This window comes from Tyto alba, unplaced genomic scaffold (genome assembly GCF_018691265.1).
Source record: "Tyto alba isolate M040663 unplaced genomic scaffold, T.alba_DEE_v4.0 Super-Scaffold_23, whole genome shotgun sequence".
In the NCBI taxonomy this organism is placed as follows: domain Eukaryota; kingdom Metazoa; phylum Chordata; class Aves; order Strigiformes; family Tytonidae; genus Tyto; species Tyto alba.
Window position 1 is genome coordinate 5,806,504 of NW_024881297.1, and position 13,315 is coordinate 5,819,818.

A 13,315-nucleotide genomic window follows, 5' to 3' on the forward strand; every position below is an offset into this window, starting at 1 on the left:
AGCTTCCTGCCTCTTGTGATACAGCTCTGTGTGTGTGGGCAGAAATTTAGGTTTAGCTCAGCTGCTCCATTTCCAGACCCTCTTTTCTTAAAAAAAAAAAAAAAGAAAAAAAACCCAACAGGGTTTACCCTGGTCTTGAAAGCTGATAGTGTCATTTTTGCTTGAACTATTGCCCCTCTATGAAGTAGATGTACTTTTTTTATCTGCTTGGGGTTTTTTTGTTTTGGTTGTTTTTTGGGGAAGACGGGATTCAATAAAGGATTTATAGATTTTTCGAATCAATCAGGTCTAGATCTGAACCATGTTTAAACTGTTCCATATTTAAATACATTCCATCGTTATGTACCCCCCATGCAAAGAAAAGGTAATTGTTTGCTACTTCCTCTACAAGAATCTTTAAATATTGGAAGAATGCTGCATTTTGTTCTTCACCCATCTCCCACCTTCTCTTTGATGAAGATTTTTCCATGGATAAAGACTTCCCTTGCAGTGATGTTCTCCAAGCCTCTTCTCCTCCCTGTTGCTGTCTTTTAGACTCAAGTCTGTTCTCAGCTTTCTGAAATTGCAGTGCCCAACTCAAATCGTACTGGTGCTGAAAGGAGTAGAATGACTGTCCTGATAATATTCCCAACTGTTAATATTAGCCTTTCTTTTTGCCAACACCATCACTGTTACTACCTTGTCACTGCTCTCCACTTTAGCCCAGCAAAACCCCCAGATCTATTTTGGTAATATTGTTATACAGAGTAACCCCATTTTGGATTTTTACATTTTGTTTGGCCATCTTCCTTGCAACACCTAATCTTTGCTGGTTTTGGACAATTCCTGTCTTTGAGCAGGAACACTGTACCATCTCCTAAAGCTTGCGTTGTTTAAAATATTTTTCATTGCTTCCTCTTATAAACTGTCAAATGATTTCAGAACTAAACCACTTCTATAGTGAATAGGATATTTTTCATGATCAGTGTAACCTGTAAAAATATTTTAGTAGATTTGACCTTAGACAGACCTTTCTGTGAACACAAATTGAAGCCTCTTCCACTGAGAATGAACAACCGATAAGTTTTGAATACAGTTTCTGAGTCAGTGTCCAGAATTGCCAATTTAAAGTGGTTTCCTCCATACCACTGTTCTGTAGTTCAATAATGTAAACAGAAAGCACTGTAAAATGCAGGCTCTTCTCAACAGAGTTTATATGTAAACTGTTTCCTTTTCCTTTGTCACACAGGGAGGAGCAGGGGCAGGCTGCATCACAAGGGAGGCAAAAAAACATTTGAAAAATCAGAGCTGTTCTGGCAGCTTTTCTTCCCATTACTCCCCAGATGTTTTCCTTATTTTCTGGTATTCAGAAAGGAGCATAGTTTGGGACAACACAGCTTGAAATGTTACAATCTGAAAGGTACTCTGATTTACTTGAAGGACTGCACTGGGGAATGACCTTACCTGGAATCTGGCCCCTGTAGACCCTCATAGGAGAGCAGACAGTGATGCTCTAATCCTGTACCAGATCTGTGTGGACCTTGCACTGACCTGCATTCCTCACTGATTTTGGGAGCCTCTGTGAGATGCTTCCAAGGTTGCTCTCTACATGTTCAGTTCTGTCAGATTGAACAGACTGTAAAGGTGGTTTATCTCCTGCTGGTATTGAAATTGCAGTAGTTTTAGGTGACTTATATCACCCCCAAAAACAGACTTTTCCCAAAAATAATGTACCACAAAAGCCATTTTTTATCCTTTATTTGTCAAATTTTCATTCCTTTTTATTTCTCTAGCTGCAACAATAATTAATATGACAGAATTATCAAGAGGGGCAACCCGAAAGGGGAATAAATGGAATGTGACTGAAGATGCTTATTTTTTGTCATTTAGGTAGGAACCGGTTGGCATTCAAAATGTCCAGACAGAAGCAATATGAGTACAACCACAAGACGACCCAGGGACCGGTGATCTCAGGTCAAATATTCAGACTCTATCTTCAATATTTCAGTTAATAGGAGTTATAGAATAATGGATTGACAAGTTCAAGGAACAAGCTTATGCTTCACAGAAGCAGCCAAAAGAGTAGTGCCAAGGACCCATCGCTGAACAAAGAGAAATTTATGTTAAATCAAGAAGTGGGCTCACTGGATTTGTCTTGTCTTTAGCGGTGGACTTTTTTATCAATCTCATTAGTAGGTATTTTGGTCTACAGATAAAATTATTTCTTAATGTAACAAGGGGGACACCCTTGGCTGCACTGGCTCAGAGCTGCCTCAAGCCCCAGCAGTGAAACCCCAAGGAGGGGGCATTGCTCAGGGCCGCGGCAAGTCATGGGAGTCCTTCCTTTGTCCAGCTTCACAGTCTAGCTGGATGCTACAAACTAAAGGGGTGGTTTTGTTTTCCAAGACCAGAAGAAAATTGTAGGTATTAACAACAACTAGCCTTACACGCTGAAACATTACCATAAATATTGTTCGAACAACCCTATTTTCACTGCTCTGAGAGATTCACAGAAGAAAATGAATGAATGTTCTCCTCCGCATCAGTGAGTAGCTGGAGTAATTGTATCATAGTTCTCCTAGTCTCTTATGTCATAATAAATAGAAGGTAATCCCATTTTAATCACATTTTTGCTCCAGCCCAGTTCAAGACCGGTGAGTCATCACTGACTGCAGGGGAGTTGCCACTGGTTTAAGCTGGTAACACAAAGGGCTGAATTTGATTTCCTACTTATATGAGATGATCAGATATTATGCAAGTTGTGTATCTCCCTCAAAACAGAAACATTTTGACATTTTTGTCAGAAAGGGCTTACAGAGCACAAGTTTCACAACACAGTAAATAAACTCTGCTGGGCATAAATCATTTAGGTAGTTCATAGCATGTTTCACTTAATCCCATCATTGCAGGGCTCTTCTAGGTCTTCCATTATCAAATCCTGCTGGTTATTCACCCAATTTCCTTTCTTAACCATCCTCCCCTCCCCCTTAGCATTTTGACAAGCTTGATCCTGGGGTGTCTGGTAGTTGGCAGCTGGCAAAATAGCATTGCTTTGGCCTCGCTGAGAATAGACCTCCCTGTGAACAATTTCCCTATAGCAGAGCTGAAGCTTAAAGGCTGCCTGAAAGCCTCGGCGAAAGTTTTCGTTAAAGAAACCGTAGATGATGGGGTTGACACTGCTGTTGAAAAAAGCCAGCCAGTGAGCAAAGGGGTAGATATAAATGTTGATGATCTGCAACTGGATATCTGAAAGGTTGGCGTAGTCTGAGAGCATCATCAGAGTCCACAGGGGAAGCCAGGACAGGGTGAACAGCAAAGCCACAACAATGAGCATTTTGATGACCTTTTGTTTTTTCTTAGACACACCATGCCGCTGCTTCTGGCTGTGTTTTCCCACCACAGGCATTGCTGTATTGAAGAGAGCGATGCTTATCCTAGCATACATGATAACAATGAGCGACAGAGGAGCCAGATAGATGTTGGCAAACAGAACTGTCGTATAGATCTTTCTCATTCCTGGGTTAGGCCAGTCCTCCCGGCACCAGTAGACAGGGCGGGTTTTGTTGCCATCGCCAAGGATGACCCTGAAATGCTTCTCTTCTTGTACCTGCAGCATGACAGCGGACGGACACATGATGGTGACAGCCAGAATCCAGATGACTGCTATAATGGCGACTGCAGTTGAAATGGTCAGCTTCTGCTTAAACGGATGAACAATGCATCGAAACCTGTGGCAGACACCCGGGGACACATGTGGAGAAGCCATTTAGGGAATGCTTAATCAAACAGACAGGCGTACACGCACAATTTAAATTGTATGCTTTTTAAAAGTCAAGATGGGATCATCTCCTCATCCTGCATAAACCAGTACATTTGCATTTTGTTGCTCTATTTAAGAGCTGTGTTGGTAAAAACAACTTTAAAAAAACAGTCACGTTTGCTGTTAAAATTTCCTCGTTTTGATCTGTCTCCATATCAGCCTGCTGCTTCTGCTACTTCATTTAACCAAAGCAGGTATTAGTGCCTCAGGTATCTAGCTTAATAGCTAAGGAACAAACCAGTTCTAGGCAGCCAGGTGTAGCCCAGCTGTACCATCTTTAAGAGATACCCTGTGGAGGAGCAGATGGCTATGGCTGCTCTTTAGACCTGGCCATGTTTTGTTTTGCTTAATCACCTTAGGAGTAAACTACATCTGATTTATCGCACTGTTGTGTGGATTAACAAATCAGCCTCAGCAGGCTCAGGTGGCCAGAGGGGAATGAAAGGCGACAGTTTACAGCCTCTGCATCATCTTACCTGTCTACGGCAATAGCAACTAGAGTGAAGACAGAGGCAGAAACAGAGATTCCTTGGACCATCCCGCTCATCTTGCAAACCAGGCTCCCAAAAGGCCATCCTGGAAAGAAACAGGCAACTGGAATTGCTGCCATCTCACTGCAGCAGTATGCTTATACGCATAAGAGGAAATTTCCACCCAAAGCTCATAATTTCTTTTGCTCGGTCAGGCCATAGCAGGGGTTAGGGAGGCAGCAGTTGTGTAAACAAATGCTTTGCCAAACGCCTTGGGTGAGCTTCTGGTGTGCCGAAAAACAGCAAGGAAACATTTGTAGTTTAACATCCCATTAAAACGAGATCTCAAGACAAGAAAGGGAACCTACCACTACAGTTGATGGTTCTCAGCATCTGGCTCATAGCATCTGCCAAGCCTTCCTAAACATATAACCTGGTAGTGGGAGAATCCCTTCTCAAAGACCAGGGACGTGGAAGTCAGCAAGGACAGCCCCAGTCAGGAGGTGGGTTAGAGGCTTGTCTTCCTCACCTCTGACTTCCAGTGACTTGAAATGCCTATAGAGCCCACTCAAAAATTCACACCCAGCTCTCAGGGCCCCTGGGCAGAAATGCAGGTGAGTCCCCCTCGAGCTCCTCCTGCCGCGTGGTGCCAACCAGCCTACCTGCAATGATGTTGTCCAGGAGGGTGGTGGGCATGCAGAAGATTCCCACCAGTAAATCGCTGACAGCCAGGTTTAAGATGAAAAGGTTTGTGACTGTACGCATATGTTTGCTCCTCAGGACAATAAAGCAAACCACCCCGTTGCCAACCATACAGAGCAGGAAGATTAGGAGGTAAGAGACGATGAAGACAGCTGCCACTGAAGGCTGATGAAGGTAGAAGTCCACATAGGAGACGTTGCTTTCTAAGTATAGGTACTTGTATGTCCCGTTATAATTCAGCACGTGAGGCCAGTCGAATGAAGAATTCGAGTCCACTTCCTTATTCATGTTGTCATGTGCCTTGAAAGATTTTTAAAAAGGTCATTTCAGTGTGCTTGAAATTGATCTGAAGAAATGTGACTAGTTTGGATATACTATGTGCTGAAATACGTGCAAAGCCTATGTATATTCATCCCCCTGTGGCTTATTTTAACAGTCCGTGTTCTGACCCTCCCCAGAGAGGCAAAGCAACAAATGCTATTAGTTTGATTTTACAACACAAGTGTACAAAAGTGGCCAGTAAGACTGCTGAAGGCTTTCTTTCTTCTGCAGGCTCTATAGATTAAGTACTTCCTTTCCCAAAGGAGGGGCAAGCCAGACGGGATGTAAATTGGCCCATCGTGTTGTGTCAAGTAAACAAACCAACAGCCTGAACAGTTTGTTTTGAGAAAAAAAAGTAATCAGAATTCTTGAGAAATCCGTTTGTGAAACAGCTTGAGTAATCTGGCACTTAGGCAACAGTGAGATTGCTAAACCATGAAAAACTGATTAAATTAAAGATTTCTGAAGTGGCACAAACCTTCTGCCTGAATGTATCCAAATCCAATCCCCTTTCATTGAAAATGAAATATTGTTGTGTACATCTGGTATTTGAACACAGTTGATTTTACTTCCCTGCTCAGAAGCTACATAGATCAGGAGATGAGTCTGCAAGCATGAAGGACTGCACTGTGCTTAAAACACGCTGAAGTACAAGATAGCTGGATTAATTTCCTAGCTCTGCTACTGAATTCCCATGTGATCTTGGGGAATTGGTGATCTCTCCATATTGCGGTCTTCCTGCTATAAAATGTGAGTAACAGTTTTCCCACATGGTTTATTCACACTGTAAAGTAAATTCTTCCATTTTATATTTTCTTAGACTACTGTTGGCAAAAAATGCAAGCTTTGTTTAAAAGAGACTTTTTTCAAGTCTGAACTTTCTTGATATTGTATCATCTCCATTTCAAGCTACAAGTATCTATGCCTGCTGTGTTGTAGCAGCAATGCTTTTGCTGGTGCGATGGCTTGAATGTAAGGGATGCAAGACTTTTTATTCCACTGCTTGATGGAGCTGAAAGAATCAGTTTAAGGCAGGTGCAGAATTGATACGCCCCAAACTTACTTCCAAACTTAACTGATTGATATTAACTTTGTAGGCCACCATCTGTTCTCTTGCCCTGTAGATCTTATAGTTATATGAGACTGTGGCGGTGTGCTCCCCCCACCCTGACCTGTATTTCCCATAACTTTATCCAAGTGATAACCACCAGTGGCAGTCAGAATGGATGCGACTGGTCGTGGTGGCTGCATCCGATTCAGAGTGGATTCGGGGGAGACAGGCAACAACACAACAGCTAATTTGAACATTGAGCCCACCTAACCATGGTGCTGGTCAATGTCCGACTCAAGCTAAATTTAGAAGAAACTAGCGTCTGTAGTCTGTATGGAAAAAGTCAATTATCTTACTCCATCCATAGTAGACAGCCCAGGGCCCCTTGAGCTCTCCTGCACAGCGGCAGGCTGCACACCAGGATCTCCCCTGAGTAGGGACGACAAAGGCGCTGCACCAAAATTCTAAATCAAATCTTAACTGTGACAAACTTCTAATGTGTATATTACATAACTCACATAGAAATGGTATCAGTCTGCTTAACAGGCCAACCCTGGCATCCTGACATTTAGAGCTGACACCAGATAACTTGACTTAGAAACAGCATTCAGAATTTTTTTCTCCACATTGATTTTATCTACCAGATGGAGACACTGAAAGAGGCAGGGGGATGGAGGTGCTCTTGACTTAAAAGAACAGCAAAATTAATTGGTAGCAGAAGACATAAAATTAACGTATGGGTGCAAGTCCCTTTAGGACACTTACAAATTCCTTAGTATTAATGGAATTTAAATTAAGGCAGAAGTATCCAAATCTTGATGAGCTTGTGTGTGGGGGAATGAAAGTGCTGGCTACATCTCTTTCCTTAGGAAACGAAACTTGGAGTGGGCCCTTCTTTGTGCAGGTAGGGTTTCAGCTGCCTCCCCTGACACCTAATGATGAGGCATGTGCTGGTTTTTCTGTATCCGTGGAGTAACGATGGAAGGTGACATTCTGTTGTCACACCGTGTAGGGCAGCCCTCTCCCCAGGAAAAGAAAATGAGCGTTAGGTACCAACACTAAAAAGGGCAGGTGGTTTTTCTTCATTCTTCTTGCTGGGTTTTACTCAAAACCGTTTCTAATTTACCTTCAGTCTCTGCCTGTTGTTCCTTGATGTATTTACTCACACGTAATCCTCAGGAAAGCATTGCAGCTTTTCTGTATTTTGCTCATCAGTGAAATTCAATAACATCAAAGCCTCTGCAGTGTTTTACTTCCAGGTAGCAAGTGCAGTAAAAAAATATTTATTCTGATATGCCTCAGGTTTGGAACAAGCAGAGTAGTGAAAAAAAAGTCATAATCTGGTGTCTTCTGCCTTTTTAGAACTCCACAGCAGTACAATGTTTGTAATAGGTCTCTGTTTTTACATATTCATTTAAATGCCTGCACATTAAGGTAGGTAGACAAGCATCTGAAACGTCTCAAAAAAAACAGCCATTTGTATGCATTAACAAAGCAGTATATACAAGCTAGCTGTAATAGCTGTATATTCCCTTTGGCTGCCCTTATGGAGAAAGTTTGTTTGTTTATGTTTATTGGTTTTATTCAACATGTTTTCAAAATGATTGAAAATATTTTTATTCAAACGTATCATGTGCCAAATGCTTTAACTAGCCAGAGATCAGAGTCAATTGCTGTGGAAAGTGTTTTAATGCCAGTTTTACTATTCACTCAAGATAGCAGGCACTGAAGCATTCGCATACAAACATGCCTGAGATTAAGAGCGTCGGCAGAATTCAAATAGAGATATTTGACAATAGTAGTTTACACTGTTTGTTTAATCACAGATCTGGAGCTGTGTTTTATAAATCCCAGGAGACGCTGCGTCCCTAAAGCTCCATTTAAAGCTCAGCATCTCCCACACTCCCTTTGGACCTGTGATAAGAAATTGCCTTATTGTTGCTCACTTTCCTCATCTTCCCACAGCTAGTTTCTCAGGGCAGTAAGGAACAGGAGCCCAAGCTCTCCCTGCCCAGGGAGATGACCATCTAGGTGAGAAGCAGAGCTTACCACAAGATCATCCTTCACTGGGAAAGGCAGCAGGGTGCCCAGCTTGGCATGGCTGGGCTGGACAAGCCCCAAATCTGGAATAAGGCATCTAACACTCTGTAGCTCCAAGTTGGTTCTGAGCCTGGCAACCACTGGTATTAATCAAGTTAGAAATGTGAGGGGCCTTGCGTTCCAGCCTTCTTTTCCTGATGGCTAGTGATGAGAGTAAGCAAGGAGCTTGGTTTAACACAGGGGAAATGAAATAGCCAGGAATGGAGCAGATGGTGCTGGAAATCCAACACGTGTTACATGTTGGGAGCAAACGGAGCCACGGATGGAGCTACCCTAGACTCATTGCTGCATTTCAGATGGTAAATGCAGCTGTGCAAGAAAATGGACATTCTGCTTTATGCAGAGTAAGAGCAAGGCTTGTGCTCTTGGTAGGTGTCCCACCCAGTCTTAAAAATTTTGGCAAAGAGCAGCAATACACCCAGTTCCAAGAGTTTGGAAAAAGTCAGGCCCTCAGCCCCTTCTCATCCTTTAACAAAAATAAACATGTATTTGGCTCCTTTGGTTTAGCTTCTCTGAGGTTACACCTAAGTGCATGTTCTCCAGTGTTTCTCTGCAAATAGAACTGCCACAATTCTGTTCTTCATTATTATTATTGTTGGAAATTAGCACCACTTTTCTTCTGCAATCCTTTGCTTGACAGAGTCAGCGCTTTAAGACAGACAGCCCAGCTTGGGATAGATGGCTTTTGAGTCAGGCTGTGCTCCCACTCCCCAGGACCAATAGGGCCCATACTGTCTCAAAGCAGCCTTTCAGGTGAGGTAGAGGTGGCTTTCCTTCCTTACCTGCTGCAGTTTGGCTTTTTGAGGGGTCTCTGACAGTATGAGGGAGAAGTCCTTGGCCATACCACGGCAGAGAACCATTGTTGCTCTGTGCTGGAACAGGGAAGTAGGATCCACTGCTCAGATTTTATTGCAGTTTTGCACCTTAACATACACAGCCATTCACAGGCTTTTTCTGGGGTTTTTACAAGTGCCAACTGTTATGCAGGTGGTACTAATATGAGTGGTTTGGACCCAGGAGTACAAACCCTTGTGGGTCATTCCTGTGCAAGGACAGTATTCTAGTGAATTAATTACTTAATGAAGGAATTATAAGACAACTGAAGTGATATCTTCTCACACAAAAAGCAGGAAGAATAATCTTATAATTATTTTTTGCATATATATTTTGGACTTTCATTTTCTGACAATGTACTGTAAAGCAACAGCTTTCAATCTTTTCCATAACGAACTCTGGAATAATTTTCCTTTGTAACTGATAAACAAGAATTTGCAAACAGCCTCAAGGCAAAACTGGAGCTGTGCCTGTTTGTCTTATGTAGTCTGATCACAGTTACACTAATGAAATTTTGTATCATTGTGGCTGTAGCAAACAGTAAGTTTGCTATACAAATACCTTAGCTTACAGGAAATGGAAAATGGATTTTTGATATATTTAAACAGAAGTGGAAGAAGATTGGCTGGAAGGAGAAATGAAGGCAGTGCCTTGTGTTTTCACAAGGTACTTGCTGGATAAACCAGACAGTGATAAATAATCAAGAGGTGCAGAAGGCAGAAACATAAGTCATCTAAGAAAAGGAAAAAAAATAATGCAATGTATAAATATTACAAGATGATAAATAAAAGTAATTTCCTCCACACGGTAATTTGATGAGGGCATGGCATCCCTCCTTCATTTAATATACGAGAGGAAAATCTTCAAAGTAGTAAAGCAAGAGCCTCCACTAGTGAAAAATTGCCCCGTCCCCTACACTGGGTTTTTAAACACACAAGGCTCATACACTGTTGGAATCCCAGTAACAACACCTGTATACAAATATGCAGTATAAAGTCTCATGGCACAGCCAGGACAATCTCACACCATTGGATATGGATAATCAATTTACCATTCTTACAATTCAAGGTAGTTATGAAGTATATGCAATTAGTTTTGTGTTGGCCACAGGGAGGAAGTCTAGTAACCACTGGAGCCAGCCAACACTGCTTAACCTTTGTGTACAACCATCTGTTTTTGTTATCTTGATTTCTGTGTGTGAAATCTCATCACATAATCCTCTGAGGCTTTAGAAGCTGAAACAAAGATAAGGAACTTCCAGCGACACGAACAGAAGCATGTTGCCCTGGAAAAAGGAAATTTAATGTGTTAAGTGCTAAAAAATTTGTTCTTCCTTTGTCCCGAGCTCTATACTCAATAATGGGTCAACTACAGAAATTTCTTGGAGACCTTGGAAAATGATAGCATCTCTGGTCTGCTGAAAAATTAGAAAATCCTGCTAGCAAAGTCCAGCCATCTGAAGAATGGCAAAAATAGCATTCTCTAAGTGTCTTAAAAATAAGGAAGAGACAAATGCCTGGATTATCCTATGACTCGGGGGATCAGAAAAAGCTGTTGACCAAGACAAATTGTTCTTGCTTAAAAAAAACCTGTAAAAAGATCAACTGTGAACATTCCCAACTCAGTGAAGTGCTATTAGCAGCTATTTTAAAGAAATAAGTAGGGCATGTGAAGTAGCATGAGGGCAGGAAGAGGTCACAAGTGACCTCTGCGTTAATGAAAAGTAATATTTTCGTAGGAAGCAACAGCAGAGAAAGTGGTTTGAGTGCCAGCCAGGCACTTTGGTTGCAAAAGACCATTTCCTGTGGAAACCAGCTTAAAACCAAACTGCTGTTCAACAGGCCCAGCAGTATGCAGTGAGGCAGGAAAAAAATCAAGGGAGCCACTGACTGTGTGGCAGTGCTGTGGCCAAGGATGTGGGGTTTTGTACAAAGGTACCTGCTGAACAGGAGGCCACAGCAGCTTGACATACAAAAGCAGCAGTCAGCCCACTAGCACATAAGCAGGACAGTAGTTTACAGAACACACAAAATACCTCCATGCTGTTCAGTACTCAGGGCTCATTTCATTTGTGGCATTTGGTTGGTTTAATTCAACACAGCTTTGGATCCAGTGCAGGAACTCCACAGGAAGTCACGGTAAAGATCAGAGGGCTCAAAAGTATGACCTACAGGGAAATATTGTAAGATAAGGGGTCATTTAATCTAAAAAGGGGCAATCTGTTCTCCCATTTTGCTGTGAATTTCAGAAATACTTTATCATAGCATCATGCATTTCAGCAGATTAGACATGAAGGATATACGTCTGCAATTCATTGCCTCAGGGCTCATTTTTGTTTTCTCTTCCAGAAAAAGAGTGAGGCTTTAGCAAGAGTCAAGCACTAACCTCCAGACTGAGGCTCAAGTACATGACAGGCAGAAGGGCAGAAGCCATCACTAACAAACTGCAGCACCTGGGTTCACCAAGATAAATGCCACAGGCAAAACAGCCTTTTTCACAGCACCAGATTTCATTAGACCATCATTAACTTATTGGAAATTGTTTTAAGGTATGTTTTAACTTCGTTTTGCACTACATTTCAGTTTCCTACGTAAGCAGAAGTGTTCAGTCTGTATAATACAAAGTACAAACACTGAGGACATTTATGAATTAAGGTAGTAGAACTTACACTTAAAGTATTTTATCTGCTTTTTCATACATCAGAATTTCCATGATATTTTATATGAAACACTGCATTTTATCTCAAAATAAGCACTGAATATCACAGGGAAATTATAGGCTTTCAGCTAGGAAAAAGGAGCTGTAAAGAAAAGCCACACTAAAAATAGCAAGTTGCAATAAGAAATTTTTTTCTTTCCCTGAAGAAAAACAAGTATACAATGAGAAGCAAATTTCTCATTTTTAAAATGGGCAGACCCAGAGAGACATACCAATCTTGAAGTTGCATGCAGAGCTCTTATGGACTTAAACTGTTTATCCTCACCTAACAGTCATTTATGTGGGTAGTCTGAGCTGGGACCAAAGAAAATATTTTGTCAAAGTATTCTTTTTTTAAAGATCTTAAACTTTTCCTATCCTGTCTAATTATAAAGAATAACTCTATCTGTAGGATGGATATAATAAAAACAAGACTTAGTTTCAGATTACTCATCCACTTAAGCTAGGAATATAAAATGTTTTGCAAAACGCCAAATCTCAAATGTAAATCAGAAGGTACTAATGGCAGGTGAGGCATTCAGAGCAAGTTTGTTATGTTTCTCTAGAATATATAATCTTTTCTACCCCGCTTCATTCTTCTGACATCCAAATAATATTACACAGTTTTCATGTCAAACATTAATTTTATTACCACACTAAATGAGGAAGTTGAAAATTTACCATAGCAAAACCTTGCTATAGGCTAAGCATCTTCTGCCATTTGCTATTAGTTGACCTTACAATCCCAATGTATGAATTTTATCCTTTTAAGCACATACATGACTCCTACCAAACATTCAAAACCTGAAGTATCCCATTTGGCTAATACATGATTATGGCATGGAAGTTTGTCTGTTACTTGTTTTGCCTTTTTATTCACCATGCAGCTGTACCACATACTATACCACATAGCATAAACAGACACAGTGACAGCATTTGTAACAGGAGCTGAGTGAGTCCTTGGCAAAACAGTAAAATGAAAGTTATCTAACACTTTGGTAGTGAAGAAACACAGAAAAAAAAATCTTTTCTGCATGTATGTTATGTTATGATAGCAATAACATAACATACATGAATTCTTGGAGAATTAGAGCTTAGGCTGCTTAGCCATTGCTTGTCATGAAACTCCTATTTTTTTGTTTAATGCTTAGTCAACCGTTAAGGTTCCAAATTTAAAGTTTTTCTATTTGATGTATCACAGGCAGTTTTGAATTTTAACTAAAATCTCAGCCAACTGCTCCCTGAAATAAGGTTAAAGTAAGATTTCCACACACAGGCACACTTATCCAGCCACTTTATTAAGAAGCCTGGCAAGTCATAATATTTTAGCTCCCTTATACT

General features: G+C 41.1%; 1 protein-coding gene across 1 annotated transcript in view; it reads right to left on the reverse strand.

The window, feature by feature from the left end:
* Positions 1-1,781: 1,781 nt before the first annotated feature.
* NPFFR2 (neuropeptide FF receptor 2) overlaps positions 1,782-13,315 on the reverse strand; it is a 28,866-nt gene continuing 17,332 nt past the window's right edge. Inside the window, exons 2-5 of the mRNA XM_032997999.2 lie at positions 11,313-11,444; positions 4,932-5,271; positions 4,276-4,375; positions 1,782-3,707 (exon numbers count right to left, since the gene is read on the reverse strand). Of these exons, the coding sequence (XP_032853890.2) occupies positions 2,867-3,707; positions 4,276-4,375; positions 4,932-5,271; positions 11,313-11,318 (1,287 nt within the window). The 5' untranslated portion in view covers positions 11,319-11,444 and the 3' untranslated portion in view covers positions 1,782-2,866. The remainder of the gene's footprint in view (positions 3,708-4,275; positions 4,376-4,931; positions 5,272-11,312; positions 11,445-13,315) is intronic.